This window comes from Balaenoptera musculus, chromosome 7 (assembly GCF_009873245.2).
Source record: "Balaenoptera musculus isolate JJ_BM4_2016_0621 chromosome 7, mBalMus1.pri.v3, whole genome shotgun sequence".
Lineage (NCBI taxonomy): Eukaryota > Metazoa > Chordata > Mammalia > Artiodactyla > Balaenopteridae > Balaenoptera > Balaenoptera musculus.
Genome location: NC_045791.1, coordinates 59,005,870 through 59,029,170, shown reverse-complemented (window position 1 = coordinate 59,029,170; position 23,301 = coordinate 59,005,870). Strand labels below are relative to the sequence as shown.

Genomic DNA, 23,301 nt, shown 5'->3' with positions numbered 1-23,301 from the left:
ACTTCATACAATAAAAAATTAGACATATGCTACATATTCAGCAATAGGGAACTGGTTCAATAATGGAATTAGTATAAATCTATCCAATGGAAGCCATGCCTGCATTTTATAAAATCTCATATGTAGAAGAATATTTAATAAGAACATATTTATACTAATTTAAGTTAAAAAAAAGCAGAGTAAACAAAAATATGTCCAAACTGGATTTTAAATATCGTGTAAACTATTTTTTCCCTGCGTACAGACATTACAGATCTCAGACTTAAATAGGTATGATAGGTTGCAGCCTATTCAGTTAAAACAAGGCCTTGAAGACTAGCTTTACACATACAACTGTATCCTTGGTTTCCCACCTAATGACACCAAATAAGAGCCTCTATTTATGAAGGTGATCTGAAGATGAATATGATGAAAATGTTACCTTGTGCCAGCCCTTTAAAGGCCATTTTCTCTTCTTTAGCATAAAGCCTTCATGTTTGTCTGGTCTCTGGACATTGGTTTGGCCTATTTTCAGCCCTTCTATAATTTCCCAGCTGTCAGCTTCCTGAGAGAAAAGAAGAAAAACAAATCACATGTTTCTCAGTGTTTGATGACACAGTTAAAGCAGATTCTTAAGTAGAAATTGCTTTTGAAGCAATACTCAACCCACCAGAAGTATGAACAACATTCTGGAGCAAATTCTAACATCAGACCCAGCTATGCACTTATAATTGAAGTGAGAACGAGTTTCCGGGTACATCTGGAGGTATGCGGGTCCATGTGAGATGAGCTGGATAGAGTTGGAGTCTGGGGTAGAACGGACTTTTGATTGCCTGCATTCACAAGGTTTAAAATGCATTTTTCCAGACAGTTCATCTCTGGGCACAGAGGCACTTTAAAGTTTTAAAATAAGATCATTTTTGTGAAACATGTTCAGTTAGTGTGTGGGCCTGGTTTTCTGTAGAAATGAAAAGGCTGCAGCAGCTTAAGTGGCTCATGACTTCTTATGCTGAAGAGCAGCGCTGTGGGCATGGTTCCTCTCCGTGAGGCTGCGTGCATTTCAGAGTGAGCATAAAATGCCCCACTTGCCAAACACCCACCAAGAAGTCCGTGCTTCGAAGACACACATCGTGAGATACACATACACTTGGGAGCCCATGAAAGAGCCAGAAATCTGGGATTCTGGAGTCCACACTATCACCCTCCTCTGTTAAAAACAGACTAAATCATGGTTCCCTCTTCCATAAGACACGTTTTGTTCATCTATGGTGTTAAAAAAAGTTTTAAAAATGAATCGTCAACATTTTAAAAATCAGAGGATTTCAGGCTTTAAAAATCCAAATTTCTAGTGTTTTGTGAAAGCCTAAGATCTGGCAACGCTGGGCCTGCCCTGAAGGACGGCTGCCCGTCTTCAGTTTACCACAGCCCCCGTTGGGTCTGCTTCCATGTTAGATCCCTGCTCCTTAGCAACATCCTGGGTTTTAAAATCCTTGGACCAGGTGATTTCTAAGGGCTCACGCAGCTCTAAAGTAACCGCTGACCTGGCAAACACTCATATTCTAGATCTCAGGCTTGGGGCACAATCAAGCAAAGTAGAGGCAGGAACAACGAGGTCACATCCATGCACAACTGCTGCAATCTTGCCCATGGCACAAGAAGGCAAAATCCCTCAGCATAACCTGCTCGGCTGCCTCAGCTCTGGAAAGACGGATGCAGCTCCACGGATCAGGACGGGCCCCTCTGCAGAACGCCCCAACCCAAACTGACTCAGGAAGCTGCCTTCTGACATGTTCTATCAGAAATCATCTTTAGACCACAGCACAAAGGCTTCAACGGGAATGGAAGTGGGTTCCATTTCGGGGCTGCTGGACTTGCTGGCCCAGTGTCTGGGTGGTGGCGGCCCAGAACCTGCTGCAGGACTGTGAGGCTGTGACAGGACCCAGGGGCGAAGGGGCCGTAATCGGTTACCGATGTCGGCCACAGGAGCAGGAGGGGAGAGGGCTGTGTATTTGCCATCCATGCCTCTTTCCCCTGTCTTCTCTTTTCATCTCAGAAGCTGCTTGCCCTATGGCCGAGTCAAATCTAAGCCCAAATATGTGTAAATAGAGTGGGATTTTCACAGAAAATTGTTTCCAGGAGATGTGGCTGAACGTTGCTTCATGCAAAACATCATTAAGCCTAGGAGATACTCCTGGCTTCTGAAGAGCCCTCTAAAGCCGGCATCGTGCTTCTACCCTATCTAAGCCCAACCCTACAACCACCACTGCCCTGAGAACTAATGTGGGATCAGTGTTATTTCTCCATCTGCTTGGTCATCCCTGAGGGGTGCCTAGTGAATGAACTACAGCCCTTACAGAAACGCACCTACCAGTGTTCATTTGGCAACATTAAGAACCCTCTGAAGGAGCTGTAAATTTCCCCTTAACATAAGAAAACAACCTCCAAAGTGATTTTCTACTTGAATACTGTCAGAAACTGTGATTGGTCTGAACTGTTAATTAGATACAGTAATTTTAAAATGTATATTTCTCTATGGAATGTGTATCTCTCTAAATAAATCCACTTCTTATCTAAAAAAAAAAATATATATATAGATAGATATTTCTGATGAGACAGTTTCAGGCTCTATACCATGCTTTTTGGACAATAAAAGGGATTATCATCAGGAGTACAAAGCAGAGCATTTTGGAATTTTCATTTTTTAATAATGAATTGCAATTCAATTCAGGTGAACATTGCTTATAAATAATGTTAGAATAACAGAAGAAAATAGTAGGTTCTCATAAAAAGTCCAGTATCTTTGCCTTTTTACTCTCATCAGCAAAGTAGATAAAAATGATGGATTTTTATTCCATAAAAGTGATGGATTTCTATAGATTTCTTTTAGAAAGCCTTGGTATAATCAAGAAATTAAAAGAATAACTCTCTACATATGTGTACGTATATTCATTAGTGCTCTCTCTGTTCTTAGAGAGGTATCACCTGTATTTAATGATATTTCTATTTTCAGTAGCCCCATCCATAGATACCATCTCCAGAAGAATAGCATTTTTATTTTTGGCTAGATCTTATCTTATCTGAAGGCTAGTGTTCATCTTTGATTTATTGTGTGTGTGTGTGTGTGTGTGTGTGTGTGTGTGTGTACATATATGATGAATACTCTGGATTACTAATGAAAATGGAAACATTTAATAATAAGTACATATGCTTTTTGAATTTTTTTCTAATTAAAATCAGAATGTAGTAATAGCTTGTCCCTGTGGAGCTATGACTACTGATCTCTATCACAGCAGTTTTTTTCTTCTTTGGGAATTTAACCACAGAGGGAAAAAAAAGGGGGGGGTATAGATAAGTAAGATAGGAAAAGCAAGAAGTTAAAATGTATTTTTTAAACACAAATGCAGCAGCTCTGAACAAATAATTCCACTCGCTCTGATGCAGAATTACTAAACCCAGCAAAAGAAATTAGGAAGAATCCTAACATAGTTCTTATACTTAAATAAACTGTCAAACAGACAAAAAGGCAAAGGATAAAGCCAGAACAAACAACTCTCTCTACTTCAGTTATAAATACTGGGGACTTCCCTGGTGGCGCAATGGTTAAGAATCTGCCTCCCAATGCAGGAGACATGGGTTCGAGCCCTGGTCCGGGAAGATCCCACATGCTGCGGAGCAACTAAGCCCATGCGCCACAACTACTGAGCCCGTGTGCCACAACTACTGAAGCCTGCACCTAGAGCCTGCGCTCCGCAACAAGAGAAGCCACCGCAATAAGCCCGCGCCCCGCGATGAGGAGTAGCCCCTGCTCGCCACAACTAGAGAAAGCCCACGTGCAGCAACGAAGACCCAACGCAGCCAAAAATAATAAATAAATAAAGTAAATTTTAAAATAAATAAATAAATAAATACTGATGATAATGTTACAGATAAGGTGTGTAAGAAATGAAACATCCCATCCCAGGACTTAGTACAATCCATCTCTATACTTAGTAGACCAGGTCTATCTTGAGAAAGCTAAAATTACTTTCTGAAAATTGAATAATTTTTTCATAATTTCAATTGATATTAATTTTCTGCTTAAAAGCCACCAACTTTCATAGGTTTACTTAGAAACAGAGTCAAAAGCCCTAATGTGATCACATCAGTACTTGAATCAGATTATACAAACATTTTTGCTATTACAGAAGCTTTAAAAAGACCTTTGATGTACTAACAATACCTAAAAACAGAAAGTAACCTAATTATAGCCCCAGTCTGTTCATTTGAAAAAACCAGAGACACTTTCTTTCTCAAGGGTATATTCTCTGTGCGTGTGTGAGTGGGTGGGGGATACATGGAATGCTTTAGGAGGTGAAAGCGCCAAACAAAGAAACTGGAAAAATCCTGAGACAGGAGTATGTGTACTTCAAACAATGTTCTTCCACCACCAACCAGTGCCCAGGAAGCCCATCTTCTCTCAAAGGGGCTGAGAGATGGTGAGATGCTATGGTGTCTGGATTGGATGGGATTCTCTGATTTCATTGGGTCCCAAGAGATGTGTTATCTATTAACACAAAAACACAACAAGAGTATTAGTTGTGGGCTTCCCTGGTGGCGCAGTGGTTAAGAATCCGCCTGCCAATGCAGGGGACACGGGTTCGAGCCCTGGGCCGGGAAGATCCCACATGTCGCGGAGCAACTAAGCCCGTGTGCCACAACTACTGAGCCTGCGCTCTAGAGCCCGCGAGCCACAACTACTGAGCCCACGTGCCACAACAACTGAAGCCCGCACGCCTAGAGCCCGTGCTCCGCAACAAGAGAAGCCACCGCAATGAGAAGCCCGCGCACCACAACAAAGAGTAGCCCCCGCTCGCCTCAACTAGAGAAAGCCCGCACACAGCAACTAAGACCCAACGCAGCCAAAAATAAATAAATAAAATAAATAAATTTACAAATAAATAATAAATTTAAAAAATTAAAAAAAAAAAAAAAAGAGTATTAGTTGTACAGCAAGGTCCAAGCGGGCAGCTGCACGGAGGAGTAATGGGAAGTGGATACTGTTGGTGCCCTACCCAGATCCCTGTACCAGGCCAGTGGACCCACGCCCCAGCTGCTGTGAGCACTGTGAACTGCTAAGGCTACAGCTTCCTTCTTCTACCAGGAATTGCTGTTTGGCCAAGCTGGGGCCTTCACACCTGGGAAATTATGCTGTAGCATGACCCTCTCCCATAGCTCTCAAGGACTGAAGGACACAAGGGTACAAACAGCAGAGGGAATGAAAAGTCCTTCTTGCCTCAGGGTGAGTCCAACTCTGTGACGTAACTTACGCTCCAGAGCTCACCATGGGATCAGGCTGAGGGTGGACTCCAGCTGGAACCCCCTCTTGCTTAGCACCGACACCTGTCCTAACCTCTTCGCTCACCCCCTTCCTCCTAAGGGCTCTTCCTCAGTAAATCACAGGCACCCTAAGCTCAGTCTCAGGTTGTCCTAGGGAATCTGACATAAAGGAAGAATGTGAAATAAAGTAACGAGTGTGGTTAAGTACAGAGATGGGCTACACAAGACAGCCTGGGGCTGAGGGAGACAATGAGCAGCGCTTGAGAAAGGGTTCCTGTGGGCCTAATCTAAAAGAAGTTGGAGTTTATTTAAATGAAGAAAGGGGAAGGGAGCAGGACAGCATCCCTGCAGGCCTGGTGGAAGAAAGAGGTGCCCAACAGTGGAAGAGAGAAAGAGCAGGGCCGGAGGGAACTGCATGCAGGTACCTGCAGCTGGAGTGTGAAGTGAAAGGCCCAAGAAGCTGGAGATGCAGCTGGTGGGCCAGGAGTGGGCAGAGCAAGTCACGTGTATGTGTCGCTCCTTACTTGTTGTTTTAATACCAGCACCTCTCCTTTCCATTTCTGTGTCTCATTCTCCAAGTCTTCCTTCCTCTGCTTCCACTGCTCTAAATGTCACATACTTCCCAGCTATCTGACTCTGGACAACTTACTTATACGTACCCCAAGTCTCAGTTTCCTTATCAACAAAATGAGAATGATATCGGTACTCACTTCATCGAGTTGGGGACTGACTGAGAGGATGTATGTACTCATCCAGTGCCTGGCTCAAAGTGGGTGCTCAGTCAATGTTAGCTGCCTTCTCCATCACCCCTAAATCAATATTTATTCTCTCTGTCCTTTAGCTGTGTATAAGAGAGGACTGAGGTTTCAAAGAGATTAGTCGTCATATTTACCAAGTAGACATTCTCTGTTTGCCATTCAAATAGAAATAAGATTATTTTTCATTTCTAAGTTTTTTTTTAAATAGTTTAATAATTCCCCCTGTTTTAGTTTAGCAGTCTACTCTTGTCTGACGGAATAAACTTTATAGCTTGTAATGCCTTCAAAGTGTAAAGAGGTACAAATGTCTGTATTCTACAATATAGTAGTGTAGTAGAGCGTTCTTTTCCTAAAGGATTCTGTTTAATACAGGAAAAGCAATGTGGATGGATCACTTACACATACTTAGAAGTTAACCTTTTGGGGAGATTAAAGTGCTGTTTTTATATTTGGATTCAAAATCCCCATGCGTTCTATTTTCTGAGTTTCTCAGTAGGAGAGCCAACCCACTGAAAATCTCAGGGAATCGAGCAAGGGGTGGGGGTGAGTAGGATGGTGTCTCCTTGACTTTTCTTTGTGATTTTTGCATTTTAGACATAAATGAATTTAGATGTTCTCCTAGTCCGAGGAAGAGAAAGCTGAAGGGGAGGGGACACTGGCTTCCATGAAACAGAAAAGGTCTTTATTAGTAGTCTGCAGGGTTCTCCTCAGAGCTCACTGCTATGAAGGCCAAATGTGAGAAGGGGACTGGACCTCTGAAGGTACAACAGCCCCTCTGGGTAGGGACTGTTTTACTCTGCAGGCCGGGTAGAGCTTAAACAAGTCTAAGTTTGAATCCCTGCTCTGCTACTTAGCTGCTTTTTTGACTTTGGGCAAGTTACTAACTCTCGGTTTCCATATTTGTAAAATGTAATAAAAACATACACTGCATGGAACTGCTCATAAGGATTATAGTAAATGGGATCACGTAGCTAAGTGCTTAGTATAGCACCTGGTGCACAGTGCATGGCCAACAACTGTACCTGTTGTTGTTGTTGTTACTGCTGGACCCAGTGATTTTTTTCTATAGCCTTGATATAGAAATATTCGCTCATCTTACCAACAGGGAATGACAAGAGTTTCTCTTGCCCTTTTCCCTTAAAATAAAGAGAATTCTGGACGTTTCTATGTAACCCTGCACATCCCAGCAAATACACTTTCATCTCTTTCCTCCTTACGCAGGGCAAAGAAACCCTACATACTGGAGATGGAAAGAAGTGAAAGAGCAGCTCTACAATGGGAGGCACAGCTACCTTAGGGGAGTCAGGTGTAAGAGGTATTGTTCAACTGGCCACAGGCCAGGCATCCTACCATCTGAGAAAGCAACACATTCTGTCACTGACCTTGGAGAGGGGGACCGGCTCCGGTTCCAGCAGCTGCCGACTTACAGAGGGTTCAGTGCTAGAGGAAGAAGTCCTCTCCAGTATGTGGATACTCTGAAAATACATGGAAATACAGCCTAGGGTTAGAGAACCCATTTCTCATGTGGATGGACATGGGGGTGAGATCACACAGATCACAGTAAGGACAGTGAGCTATGTTAAAAATGGCAAGTTCCTGAGGGGACCAAAGGTAGCAACAACTGTAGGAAAAATGCGAGGATAAGGATTTTGTTTTCTCCCCTTATGGATTTGCTGGTGAATTTCTGCTGCAACGCTGGTTTCAGGCTTAGAGAAAGAGTCAGAGAACACATATATTAAAAAAAAAAAAACATGGAATATGTCTCAACATTTTTATAACTATGAGAATGGTGGCACACCTACTACTTAGACAATTAGCCTTACATAGAAATATTTGCTCATCTCTCCAATGGCAGGAGACAAAGAGAAAGGTCTACATCAAAAAGCCCAGAGCCTTAATACCATTTAGTCTCTAGAGTTTCTTATAATCCTTATAGGATAATTATATATTATAATATTATAATTATTATAATTATAATAATATGACAATTCTTAAATGCACAGAGAAGAAAACAATTCATCAGATATAATAAGCAGCAGATGTCTTTTACAAAGACTATAAAGAGCATTCACAGATCAGTGAGATGACATTCCAACAGGAAAAGAGGCAAAGTACATGAACAGGCAACTTGTGCAGAACATTTGAAAAGATGTTCAACTTCAACCACAGAGGTTTTCAAAGAAGTGAAAACCAAAATAATAATGATTTTTAAAAAACCCATTACATTCGAGAATAGATCAGCGTTGGGGGAAAGGGAGTATAAATTGGGTACAGTCTTTCTAAAGAGGAATTTTGCAATTTTATTAAAAAGTCTCTGGAAAAAAAAGTACCTGCCGCACTGACCCACAGCTAAGTCTTTACCCTAAGGAAATAATCAGATTGGTATGGAAAGATATAGGAACAGATGTGCTTATTAAAGCATTATTTTATTATAGTAAAAAAAAAAATCTAGGGCTTCCCTGGTGGCGCTGTGGTTAAGAATCTGCCTGCCAAGGCAGGGGACAAGGGTTCGAGCCCTGGTCCGGGAAGATCCCACATGCCGCGGAGCAACTAAGCCCGTGCGCCACAACTACTGAGCCTGCACTCTAGAGCCCATGAGCCACAACTACTGAGCCTGCGTGCCACAGCTACTGAAGTCTGCATGCCTAGAGCCCGTGCTCTGCAACAAGAGAAGCCACAGAATGGAAAAGCCCACGCACCGTAACGAAGAGTAGCCTCCACTCACGGCAACTAGAGAAAGCCTGCGCGCAGCAACAAAAACCCAATGCAGCCAAAAATAAATAAATAAAAATTTTTAAAAAAATCTAATACATATGAGAATAGTACAGACTTATAAGGATATAACATGCAGTGAATCAAAGTGACAACACGAATTTCTGTTTATTGGTATGGAAAAAATAGCCATGATGTTCTGTCAACTAAAAAATCAGGCTATAAGGAGTATGTAGACTATGATGATGTTAAACATATAATCAAACTATATTCCAGAATGTTAACAGTAGCTGTATAGAGGTGGTGGGATTATAGATGATTTTTAATTTTTTCTTAATTTTTTTCTAATTTTTTAGTGCAAAAAATATACATTACTTTATATTTGGAAAAAATTAAGCACTTTATATGAAGGGATAAATCTGAAAGACATTAAAGGAATAATTCAATGGAGTTAATATTTAGATATAGGCTGAAAATGTAATGTACATTTTTACTCTAGTTATAACATTTCATTGTTTCAATAGACAAAGTTGGATTTTATTTACTTATTAAGGTCTCTATTTTTAATATCTCACTGGAAAACTATCAGATTAATGTTTGCTTTTTTCATAAAGAAAATTACACTTTGACCTGAGCCAAATTATTCTAATTTCTTTAGGTTTTCAAGCTTTTGGTTATTTCTGTTACCTTGAAAACAAGAAGTCTGATCGTAAATTTTTAAAATCCTACCTGAATGCTTTCTTAAGTCATTTATTAGAAAGAGAATAACTGAAGTGAAAGATTTAGGAATTGCTCCTATTTCTCCAACTTGTGAGGAAGCAGAAGAAATAAGAACAGATATTTTGGGGCCAAATACAAAGTTGGGCAGGGATTAGCGAGAATTCCTAATCTGACAGCTGAAGTGTCCAAGGACAATTTAAGCATTAAATGGGACTCTGCTCTTTCCATTCCCAGGTTCACTTGAATTAGCAGGGAAAAATGATACAAGGGACTGAGTATCAACATAATCAGCACCAGTGCCTTTTGTGGGAGAGTCAGAAGCAAAGGTATACTACAGAGAGAAAAACAGGAAGTGTGTGTTCAGATCTTTAACAGACAATGGGACCCCTATCATTTGAATGTTGGTGCATTTAATGTTGTCTCAGAGGTCTCTGAGACTGTCCTCAATTCTTTTCTTTTTAAGAATATTTATTTTATGTATTTATTTGGCTCTGTCAGGTCCTAGTTGAGGCACACGGGAACTTTGTTGCGGCTTGTGGGATCCTTTGTTGCGGCGCGTGGGCTCCAGAGCTCACGGGCTCAGTAGTTGTGGTGCTTGGGCTTAGTTGCCCCGTGGCATGTGGGATCTTAGTTCCCCGACCAGGGATCGAACCCTAGTCCCCTGCAATGGAAGGCGGATTCTTAACCACTGGACCACCAGGCAAGTCCCCTGTCCTCAATTCTTTTCATTCTTTTTTATTCTGCTCCGCGGCAGTTATTTCCACCATTCTACTTTCCAGCTCACTTATCCGTTCTTCTGCCTCAGTTATTCTGCTACTGATTCCTTCTAGTGTATTTTTAATTTCAGTTATTGTGTTGTTCATCACTGTTTGTTTGTTCTTTAGTTCTTCTAGGTCCTTGTTAAATGTTTCTTGTATTTTCTCCATTCTATTTCCGAGATTTTGGATCATCTTTACTATTATTACTCTGAATGATGTGGTACATATATACAATGGAATATTACTCAGCCATAAAAAGGAACAAAATTGGGTCATTTGTAGAAATGTGGATGGACCTCAAGACTGTCATACAGAGTGAAGTAAGTCAGAAAGAGAAAAACAAATATCATATATTAACACATCTATGTGGAATCTGAAAAAATTGGTATAGATGATCTTATTTACAAAGCAGAAACAGAGACACAGACATACAGAACAAACGTATGGATACCAAGGGGGATGAATTGGGAGATTGGGATTGACATATATACACTACTGATACTATGTATAAAATACATAACTAATAAGAACCTACTGTATAGCACAGGGAACTCTACTCAGTGCTCTGTGGTGACCTAAATGGGAAGGAAATCCAAAACAGATGGGATATATGCATACGTATAGCTGATTCACTTTGCTGTACAGTAGAAACTAACACAACATTGTAAAGCAATTATACTCCAATAAAAAAAAAAAAAAGACAATGGGAACAAATGACCTGGGACTTGCATTATTTACTTGTTCATGTTAATATTCTGTATGGGATCCTATTTAAAACATAGCAGCTGAATATGAAATTTAGATTTATTCTGAGATCATATAATTAGGAACTAAAATGAGAATTGTTGTTGAAGCAAAAATTGTATTACCTTCTAGGATGTAATCATCTCCCCTCACACCCCTTCATTTTCTTTTTTGTGTTTAAAAATGACAAAAGTAGGGCTTCCCTGGTGGCGCAGTGGTTGAGAATCTGCCTGCTAATGCAGGGGACACGGGTTCGGGCCCTGGTCTGGGAAGATCCCACATGCCGCGGAGCAACTGGGCCCGTGAGCCACAACTACTGAGCCTGCGCGTCTGGAGCCTGTGCTCCGCAATAGGAGAGGCCGCGATGGTGAGAGGCCCGCGCACCGCAACTGGAGAAAGCCCTAGCACAGAAACGAAGACCCAACATAGCAAGCAATCAATCAATAAATAAATCTTTAAAAAAAAAAAATGACAAAAGTAATATATGCTCATAATAAAAAATTCAAGTACAGCATAGAAATATATAAAAGAAGTCAAAGTTCCCACCCCACTGTTACTCACTCTCCCCACCCCTCTAGCTTCTGCAGCAGTGCTTCTCAAAAGGTTGTCCATGAACACTGGAGGTCCCCAGGGCCCTTTCACGGCATGTGCAAGGTGACAATTGTTTTTATAACAATACCAAGATGTTATTTGCCTTTTTTACTCTCATTCTCTCACTAATGTATAGTGGAGTTTTTCAGACGATACATAACATAAGGATCCTTCTCTATCTTCACACTTGCAGATGGCTAGGCAATAAAATACACATAACATTGCCTCCGGCTTCCCCCTCCCCCCAGCAAATAAACATGGTAAGAAATGCAAAACTTGGAAAGAAACTTGACCTTAGCAACTATGTAGGCAAGAAATAAAGGATTAACTCAGGAACTTAGCCAGGTGAAAGAAAGTAAATTGCCTAATTTACAAAACAAGCCACAGAAACAGAAATCAATTTAGGATATTTAAAGTGTGATAAAAAAATGAGTTTTGTCTCTATATAGAGGCCTGGGGATACTTAAAATGTTGCTGGGATTTTGTGGGTCAGAAGGGTTAGTGACCAAACAAACCAGGACAGCATCTGTAAAATACCTACTGCAGTACCTGTCACAAGAAACACAATATTAGTCTTTTCTCCACCCGATTTTACAAAAGTTCATATTAGGGAAGAAAAGTAAGAGGTTCATTCATTTCAAACATTTATAATATAGTACACATGCAAACTGAATGAACAATCCAAACCCCAAGTTTTGTTGATTTTCCAAGGAACAGAGAATCATAAAAATGTTTACTAAGATACAGTAAGTACATGAATATTTTTATTACCACAAACATATGTATATATTTTACTGAAAAAGTAAAGCATGATTTATAAAACTACCAGCTGATACCTATTATTATAAATGTAACTAGCTTCAAAAAATAAGCTATTTCATTTAATTTTCATAATGATAAGAAGCCAAAAGCTCTTATACAAACTTGTGCAGTATATTGTATATTTGTATATTATTCGAACCTATCTATCCAATAATAAAAAATTAATCCACTGCCTTAAGAACTGGCTTCAAACTCATGGTTTTTAAATAAAAGCCAAAAGTATATCCCTGAAGTTTTGTAATTACACACACAACCACTCATTATTTTTAATGAAATATCTAAGTACTTGAATGCTACGTTTTTAATACTGCAGATATGAAGAAGACAGTTTTCAAATCTGTCATACTCAGTCTTGGATTCTAGCTCAACTGGATGCTCCATGAAAGTAAGAACCAGCTCACCTTCACCTTGATATCCCACTCCCTTTACCCCTAGCAAAAGGCCCTGCGTACCGTAGCCAGTCAATTTCTAGAATTTTTCAGTGCTCTCTGATTAATTTGTAGAGAACAGTCCCTCAGCAATCATTAACACAAGATCAGGTATAAAACTGCCTTCTAGCTTCATCTTGGAAATATCAAAATCACAGCTCCAACAGAATAGAACTTCTGAAAACATTTTAAAATAAGGACTTTTAAAACAGAAACATCTGGTGAATTAATCACAGAGCTCTTGCTTATTAGATTTAAAGCTGTGACTGGTCAATGGAGAACACAAAAAAATATAATGTGGCAACATCTTCAGTAACAAATTAAATCTTCATAACATTTCCTTTAATATCAAAATTTGTGCTGTACTTCTTTGGACTTTTGTTCACAAGCTGGCTATTTTCATATTCTTTCACGGTGACTTGGAAACACATGCCACGTACCTTCAAGGTGTTATACATATTATATAAGCAGGTTAACTAAAGGGTTACATAAACCTGTTAATTATTCTTTCAAAATCAAGTTTTCTTTCAAATACTAAAACTACAACTTAATTTCCAGGTCAGTGTTTTTTCTTTAAGACTGTTTTTTTTTTTTTTTTCCCTTGAGCAGTTTTAACTCCACAACAAAACTGAGAGAAGGTACAGATGTTCCATATACCCTTGGCCCCCACCCATGCATAGCTCTCCCCCATTATCAACACCTCCGACCAGAGTGGTACCATTTGTGACAACTGATGAACTTAGGTTCATTCCAGATCAGTTTTTTAAGGAACTTAGAACACACAGAGAAGGTGGAAGTACTCGCCTGTCCTTTGTTCTCCCTGCTGAGAGAGAACTGATGCATACTTAGCTTAAAACCAGGAGTCTAGCACACATACTTCACCGCAGCCCTTTAATTTGGTAAAAGTTTGTTCCCCAGGTAGCATCCACTGATCTCAATACGTCCTCGGCAGCAAGCGGCAAGTCTGCCAACATGACTGAAGTCTGGTTTACCTGGTGTCAAAGATGTGGGTTAACAATGAGACATTTAACAATAGCTGAACAGTTTAGTTGCGACTCCCGCAGAGAGAAACATGACTCTCAAAATGAAAGTCCACAGAACTGCTGAATGGGTCTCTTGGTGTGTCCGGCCTGCCGTTTACTTTAATTTCATTTTAAAGATGTAAAAGAATTGCTGGAAATATTTTAGGTTGTGGCTACCAACTTCTGTACAGACTCACTTTTCGTACAAATTTAAGACAGTAATAAGGAGAACTGGACCATTACTCTCTGAATGTTAACTCCATTGACATTGTTCGTCTCGTTATTTTATCTAAGCTATTTTTCTATTCATGAATTACATAAAATATTTTCAAAGAAAAATATCCAAAATGATTTATAAACTTCTAAAGTATTTTCTTATTCAAGCTTCTGGCTGTTAGGCTTGTCTCTCTTCTAGTTCTACCTAATTTTGACATAGCAACACTATTTCAGCGATACTCGTAACCTTCATAGTGTTGATGATGATGACAGTGGTGAGAGTTAATATTTAGTGCTTTCTATATCCCTGTCTCTATGCTTTCCATGGATTATTTCATTCTGTCTTCATAAAAAGCCTTTAACTAATTACTATTAAATTTATTTTATGGCTCACTGAACAGAGAAAGGCACAGTAAGGTTAATGACACAGAGTCAATAAGTATTGGAGTTGGAATGGAAATCAAGATTCTCCTCTGGACTCCAAGCTTTTAAATACTGCCCTCTACTAAAGTTAAAGCTAATGTTAGATGACAAAAAATTACAGCAATTTCAAGTAGTGTTTAACCTCAAGACTAACTGAACACATCTACCACAACCTTTCATGGAAACAGAGGGGCAGAAATGAGTAAAACAAACAAACAAAAAAGGCTACAGCACTCTTAAATATGGTACAACCTTGAGGTTTGTTTGCAAGTTTCAAAAACTAAGAGCAAGACAGCTAGCTTTTACTTCAGGAATGCAGTGTCTGACGCAGAGAAAAGAACATGAGTTTTGCAGTCACACAGACAAGCATACCAACCCCATGCTGCTATTTACCACGTGCCTTGGGCAGATCATGAACCTTTCTCAGCCTCTATGTTTCCCATCTGTAAAATGGGGATGTTAATGTCCAGCTTGGAAAACATTGCAAGTCACTGAGTTGGCACCCAGTGTATGGACAGTGCTGCCTACATGCTGGCACACAGCAGGCATCCCATAAATGGTAGCTAACAGCTCAGTTACAAATGCTGTAAGAATAAATGTTCAGGAATATTGTGCATTCTTATTTCCACAGAAAGATGTGTTCAAACACCTTGCAGGTGTACCACACCTGAGTACCCTTTTGAAAGCAAAGAATCCATACCTGACATGGCCATTATGTTACTTGGTCAATCTAGCAACCGTAGTCAGCACCACGTCATGACCAGAGCATCAAAATTTACAGAGAAAGCTGACAAAGTGAGTAGAGACAGATGCCCTAGATATCTGCCAGTGGGAAAGCAACAGCAGCGGATGGCAATGCACATTCTGCATCCCTCTGAATGCCTACAGCAAAAGTGGTGCACGGTCTTGCCTGCTGCCTTCTTAATAATGTCCTTCAAGGAATTACTTTTATTATTTTTGGAATAGCATAAAATATTAAAATCACCGAAGCCAGAAAGCTATGACTGAAGAAGTAGTAATTCTACTACTTTCTCTATAGTAACAGTTATCTTACTCTCACTGAAAGATGGCAGAATTGCATTAATAATAAATCTCCATATAAGCACCACTAAAATGAATGAAAGTAGAAAATTTTAGAAATAGTGGCTGGGAAAATTCCACACAGCGCACCTGGGAAACCCTGAAGGGAGAACCAGCAGTCATCAAATTCTCCACTCTTCCTGCATCTGCACAGAAACACGAAACTCGTTAAGAACCAACAACTATGACCCCACAGTGAAGTGGTCTGTTGCTGGAAACCCTGTATTGTAAGAAACACAGTCAGGACCCATCAAGTGGTCCATTTATAGCCAAGAGTAGTTCAGCAATCCTGACTATGAAGTGGTAAAAGGCATATGAATAAACATATGAATAAACAAAGCTCTTTAATTCCCACGGTTGCCTTTCACAACACTAGAACCAGAACTTACCTGTGGGCTTGCTCCTTACCTTTACTCACAAACGTGCAACAAAACTACTGAAAACCCCAGCAAATATGATCATACTTCATTACAGCGATTATAACTGAATGGCAAATAAAAGGGACAAACACTAAAAGCCACTTCAAGAGCAAAGGCTCTGGAACATGTAGAGTTAATAGAAAAGGCAGAAGAACAGTTCTGTATGGCTCGAAAAGGACACTAAAGTCAAGTTAATTTGTAATTTTCCACAAGGCTATTAAAATGACCCAGAACAGACAAAGGTTTTCAGTGTGCTAATCATTCCCATGATTTTGCTAATAATACAAGCAAACAAAAAATCATATATAACATTTATGTATGTATATTTGAGGCAGAGTTGGTTTGTTTTGATTACACCTGTAAACTCAGAGCAGATATATCTATGATTTGCCTATATGTACCCATAAATATTTGCTGAATGAAAGAATGAACAAATATTTGCTATCAGATACATAGCGTCTAAGTTCCCACTTTCTGGACAACATGTTTAAATTACTATGAGATAAATATAGATAGTTAAGAGGGCAAAGGGTGGCCCCGGTTCTACCTCAGCACCTCAAAAATGGTTTTAAAAATTTGTTCTAACTTTCCCATCTGGCATATCCTTCATATTCATTTAATTTTAAATCTTATGCTTATGGAATTAAGGCTTACAATTTTATTATTAAAATAATGACACAAACTGTACTTACTATATCTAAATACTGTTTTAGAGCTACATACATATGCACATTAACTCATAAAATATGACCTTTAAAAATATACATTTTTGACTACAGAAGCAATACATATCCACTGCAGAGATTTGAGGGGAGGGAACAGAAAAGAAAAAAAGAAATTTTTCTTTTTCACCCACCACCACCCACCACCAGCAATAAACCACCCACCACCCACCACCAGCAATAAAACCACCCACCACCAGCAACAATAAACTCCACCCACCACTAGCAATAAACTCTTCCAATATCTTGGTATATTTGCTTTCAGCTTTTTCAATGCATATATACTCTCAATTCTTAAAAACAAAATTGGAATTACACTATATTTTCAATTTAATAGCTGGGTGTTTTTCATTTAATAATATATAATTTTCCCACAGCTTTAAATATTCTTCTAAAGCATTTTTAACAGCTATGCAATATTCCACTGTACGGCTATGAGATAGGTTATTATAGGTTATTAAATTAACTTCTTGTTGAATATTAGGTTTTTTCTAATTTTTTAATACAATAAACATACTTTAACAAACATCTCTGCACAGAAATCTTTACATGTATCTTTGGTTGTTTCCTTAGAATGCATTTCTTAGAAGCTGAGTTACCAGGTCCTATGGTATGACTTTTTAAAAGACTTTAGATACACACTGCAGAGTTTCCCTCCAGAAAAGTGGAATGAATTAACATGCCTAGCAGTAGTGCATGAGAATGCCCATCTCCCTGAAACCTCACACTGGCTATTGCCATTATTACAAAATCTGCCCTTAATTAGGATTTGAGGTCAAGAAGCCTGGCACTTTAAAGTATACAACATGCATGGGTCTTTCCTTTACTTTTACTTTTGTGACAGTATTTTAATTACAGCCTAGGAGAGTTTCCGTGGATGTTAGTCAGAGGGATATTAAAATTTTCTATTTGTCCAAGTCGAAAATCAAATAAAGCAGTTTTGTAAACTTATGGTCCTTTGGGATGATGTTTTTATAGTCCTAATGAAACACCTGAAAATGCACTCTGTAAGAGCAGTGACGTCCAACCCTGGGTGAGTAACAGTCTCCTGCGGAAGCTTCTGTAAACAACAGATTCCCAGACCTTGTCAACGACCTACGAATGAGACCCTCTGGGGTTCACAACCTTGCTGCTATAAACATGCTGACCCAAACCAGCCAGCTCAAAGTAATAAGATAGCTTCTTAAGTGAGAAACTAAGGCAGGCCAAGAGAGCCAAAGTGTTCTGGCAAACATACCAGGGCAAGCAGCAAACAGATTCTTTCTCAGATAATGTTGAGTTCTAAATCACTTGTGGGTAATGAGCGTCTGAGTGCCAGGTGGCAAATTTCCTTCCAGTGGTCTCAATTGCAGCACATTTGACATGGACTGAACACATACTGTAAACACCAAGCAGAAGTGGCAGTGATATCCAAATGGTGGGGAGAGCAAGAAATCTGTGGGGCTGCTCATTTTGTTTCATGGAAAAGGCTAATTGCAGTTTTCAGTAAACAAATAAATGATCAGAATTTCTCACTCCCAAAGCAATACATGTAGTGAAAGTACAGAAAATGTAAAATTCAGGAAAGAACATAAAATTCACCTTTGATACCAGTACTTCACAATAATTATTAACATTTTCATCTAGGTAACTTCTGGTCTATTGTTTCCCAGGCCAATGAGGATGTGAAAAATCACTGTTATTGCTGAGGGAAAAAAAAAAATGAGGAGGCAATACATAACTCAAAAATAATTGACAAATGCTGCCTTACGAAGTTCACTTAGACAAGTACAGAAGGCCTTTCCCCTAGACATTCCAGCTTGTCAAGCCCTACCACAGAGCAAATAGTGAAGTGGTCAAGAAAAGGGGTCCAGAATCGGGCTTCCAGGGAGCAAACCCTGTCTTAGCTGTTCATTAGCTGTGGCCAAGATATTTCACCACTTTATGCCAGAGTTTAGTTTTCTGAAAAAGGTGATGGTAGTTCAACCTTCCACCGTGAGAACTCATGAGATGTCATCTGTTGCTGGTGTTGCTCTATTATTCATGAACTTTTCCTAACATTTAGACTTTTCAGAACACCCAATTGACAAAATGTACCTAAGTCACAGAAGTTGGTCATAGTGTGAGTTTCTGCAAGCGGATATTATTTTCCTATCGACGCTGGTCCTAAGTCCTAAAAGTTAGTTTCCTTGGGATGAGTGGAATCCCCGAAAGCCTAAATTGGAAGCCAGTCAGGAATTTAAACATACCTAGCACCAAGGGCTTTATTTACCAGCATCACTATGGTGAGGGCACTGCAGATTTTCATGTTAGGTTAGTATTTCTCTCTGAACTGAGAGCTGGGTCCCAGGGTCATCCGGCCAATCCCTGGATCCACTGAATTCTACAATTTTTCTATTTAGATACTGGCAGATTTCAAATTATACTCCTCTTCACTGATAAGACTGAAGATGATTTAAATTGGAGGTCAGGTATAAATCAAGAATGCTTGAATTCTTCTCTCCGGAAATGAGAAAATTTTTGTTTGAGGATCATTATATTTTTCACAACCCAAAGATGGAAATAGGTTTCATATTCAGAAAATAAAGATACTGTATTTCAAAGTGGTAATTTGGTTATTTCTTTTAGCAAAGCTATTTGAAGAAGATGCTTCAGAGGTTCAATTGCAAGAAAAATATTCCAAGTCAGTTCACATATATGCTGGGGATATTTTTATATCTGTTTGTCCAAGAAGAAAACTTGTTATGAAAACCCTGTACATAAAGTATAGTCACTGATGAGGAACATTTTTACTTTCTGGTTTTCTAGATACTTTCTTCACTAATAATGAACACTGCAAAAATAGCAGATGCTGCTGATATCAGAACTGGGTGGTGATATGGTGGTAAACCAGCCCATGGTTACATGAGTCTCACTGAATCACTGCTTGGGACAGCCTTCACATGTTACCAGCCTTCACATGTTACCAGTCAGGACATTAACTGAATGAGCCACGGTTGGTTTTGTTAATTATTGTTGACTATGTATAGGAAACATTTTTAGATACCCATGTAATTGTAATCTTCTATTAGTTGTAATGATTGACCATAATACTGAATATATATTTTATTAACAACTGGCAAGAAGATTAACTACCAGCTTCTTATGACTGATTAATAATATCATTTTTTTCCTTAAAAAGTTATTTATTTTATGATCTCTGAGCTCCTGTAAACTTTAAATCATTATAAGGAATAGCTGGTATTTTTTTTTCTTTGATTTTTCATTAAACAAAAAGATAGAGTCACTTGAGCATTTACAATGTCTAACCCAGTAGAGCTATAACAATTCACTCTAGTAATGGACACTATCACCTGGTAATTATGTGTTCCAAATCCCAAGTTCTTAGAGCAATAGTATCTGATTTTCTGAAATGACTTGATAGTGACACAAATAAAAATAATCACTGGTTCTAAGCAGGGGCCTTACTTTAAAAAATGTAGATCCTTGGCCTGATCCCAAACTACTGAAACTGTCTCTACAGGGTGGTCCCAGTCTTGTATATTGTAAAAAATTCTCTAAAACATGTAATCATAAGGGTAATTATCAAAACAAACAAACAAACAAAATCCAGTCAGCTGACCATAAACTTAGCCAATTACACAACATTACTATAAAATAAGTACTGTGAGAGACTGGAAACAACTCTTGTTTTAAAAGAGTTATCTCCCACCCCACCAATATTTTTAACATCTGTGCAGAATGCTCCCGATGCTTTGCTTCTGTTTGATATCACCGCCTTCATAAGCGTCAAGCCATTTATTCTACCATACAATCACTGTCAGCAGCAAGCAGGAGGGTCTGTGCTCTCCTGGGACCTTCTGCCACCTCTGGACCATCCCTCTTCTACTCTCAAAATCCACTGTTCTTGAGAGACTCAGAATTCCCAACTATACTACTTTCTCTCCTACTCATCATCTCCCAACTGCATGATTATTCCTTCACAGCTACCAAGGCCTCTGGAACCTGGTTCACAATCTTCCTCTCCATGCCAACTCCTCATTCATTTGTTCGTTCAAATATATTCTGAGCCGTATCATATGCCAGGAACTGTAGGAGGTGCTACGGATACATTATTAACAAAATAAAACCCTTGTTTCCAGGGAGTTTACACTGCAGTGATACAGAATAGAGGAAGGGGACACCAATAAAAACAGATAAATATGTAACATGTCAGGTGGTGGTTAATGCTCTGAAGACACATAAAAGCAGGTAAGTGGACAGTGAGTGATGTGGATACACGGGGGAGAGCAGGAGAAGGCTACCTGAAAAGGGTACCTTTGGAGAATGATTCAAGTGTGTGAGCACATATGGGGATACTTGGAAGAAAAGTGAGCTGGCCTGAGGGGGGCCAAAAATGCAAAGGCCCTGAGGTGGCAGCCTGCTTGGCACATCGAAGGAAAATGCTGGGGAGAACTAAGTGAAGTGGAACGTGCTAGGAGATGGGACCAGAGAGCTATATGTGGATCCAGATTATGAATAACATTGTAGACAACGGTCAGCAATTCAAGTATTTCAGGAGAGACAGGAAACCACTGGAGACCTTGGAGCAGGTGAGAGGCTTGATCTGACTTAGGTTTTAAAGGGATCACTCTAACTACTTTGTAAAAAATGACCTGTATGTTGGTCAAAGGTAGAAGCACAGAGAGCAGTTAGAAGACTACGGCCATAGTTTGGGTGAGAAATAAGGTGGCTCAGACCAGGGTGGAGGGGGAGGAGGAGGGAAGCAGAGGTCAGATTCCAGGGACATCCTGAAGGCAGAACCAACAGGATTTGCTGAGGGCCTGGAAGTGGGGTGTGAGGAAAAGAGAGGAGCCCAGGATGGCTCCTGGTAAGGTTTTTGGCCTTACCAAATGAAAGGACAGAGTTGCTGTTTACTGAGATAAGGGGGACTGGGAAGGAGTAGATGTGAGAGTGAAATTAAGAGTTCAGTTTTGGACATGTTAAAGTTTTGCTGTTGTTGTTGTTTGTTTGTTATTTTTGGCCACGCTGGGTCTTCATTGCTGCGCACGGGCTTTCTCTAGTTGCAGTGAGCAGGGGGCTACTCTTTGTTGAGGTGCACGGGCTTCTCATTGCAGTGGCTTCTCTTGTTGTGGAGCACGGGCTCTAGGCACACGTGTTCTAGTTGCAGCACACAGGCTCAGTAGTTGCGGCACGCAGGCCCTAGAGAGCGCAGGCTCAGTAGTTGTGGCTCACGGGCTTAGTTGCTCCGCGGCATGTGGGATCTTCCTGGACCAGGGATCGAACCCATGTCCCCTGCATTGGCAGGCAGATTCTTAACCACTGCGCCACCAGGGAAGTCTGGACATGTTAAGTTTGAGATGCCTTCTTAACATCCAGGTGGAGATCACCCTTGGTCACTTAAGTATTATTGTGGCTGACTTCCCGACACCCCGGATCAGGGTTCGTCAATTCAAATGCTTTCAAGGGCCAGGCAGGAAGCATGAAGTATTGAAATACAATAAGGAGAAGTAGAGACTGTGGCTGATGAGAAAGTAAATGTCCCATCTAAAGGGGAAGCTGCTCCTGAGCCCAGTCTAGTTGCCATTTGGAATCTGGGCCCCGTGTTCCTTTACCTTCCCATTTTGAAATAGAAAGAAGAATCTGGATTTTCAACAACCAAACCTTAGGGAAATAAAAAAGTTCCATGATCTATCAAATTCAAGAAGTGCTCAGTTAAATCAAGTCCTGACTGCAGGATTTATCGGTGTCCTTAATTTATTAATTTAAAAAATTGCAAAAAAAGATTGTGTTCAGCATTTCTCCAATTTACTTGACAGTAGACCCTCTTTTCATGCAGCATCTCAAGGGACAAGCGTTCCTTGGCACATACTTTGGGAAATGCTGGTTTATGCAAAAGTCCTAGATGTCTAATCAACCTATTTCCTCTTTGAAAATTGTAGGGAGTATATACCTTGCAGTTTAAGAGTCACAGTTGATCACACACACACACACACACACACACACACACACACACACAGCCAATTTTGTTAGATGTTCTAACATCTAATACCAGACTTGAATAAAGTGTAAATGGAGCGATTACTAAAGTCTTCCAACTTGTTAAATACTAAGTGGGGCCTTGACCCTCTCCTTGGTGAAAAAACACTTAGTGAAATCACAGGGGCACAGAATCACTTCATTTCCCATCTCCTCTCCCTCCTTCACCTGTTGGGCTACATAATTTAGTGACAGGAAGGGCTGCCAATTACTACTATGCACTTGACAGATGTTCTCTGTTTTACTTATCTATGAGGAAGGAAGAAGGGAGAGGACAAATAAATCTGGAATGTAAAATCAGTAATAAAAAGACAAGACTAATACTGTTGCAGGTCTTTAAAAATATCATCTAGGATACATTAAAATATTTGAGGTGCAAGGCTTGTCTCTGAAGAATTAGAGTGCGTAGTCTGTTTAAAAGAGCTCACAATACAGTTGAGGAAATCAGTACATAAAAAGATAATGAATGTCAAATATTGTCAAGAAGTTCTATAAAGTTCAGAGAAGGGAAAGTTCAACGTGGGTTTGAGCGGCCAGTGAGAGTGTCACATGAGCTGGTCTTTGAAGCATAGG

At 39.8% G+C, this 23,301-nt stretch overlaps 1 protein-coding gene across 9 annotated transcripts in view; it reads right to left on the bottom strand.

The window, feature by feature from the left end:
* Window positions 1–23,301, bottom strand: part of OSBPL6 (oxysterol binding protein like 6) — a 214,572-nt gene that overhangs the window by 60,700 nt on the left and 130,571 nt on the right. For 8 of the 9 annotated variants that reach the window (XM_036857698.1, XM_036857704.1, XM_036857701.1 and 5 more), the window contains 2 exons: window positions 7,436–7,528; window positions 422–544 (listed from right to left, as the gene is read on the bottom strand). In XM_036857698.1, coding sequence (XP_036713593.1) covers window positions 422–544; window positions 7,436–7,528 — 216 coding nt within the window. The remainder of the gene's footprint in view (window positions 1–421; window positions 545–7,435; window positions 7,529–23,301) is intronic. The other variant, XM_036857702.1, reaches the window with a different exon arrangement.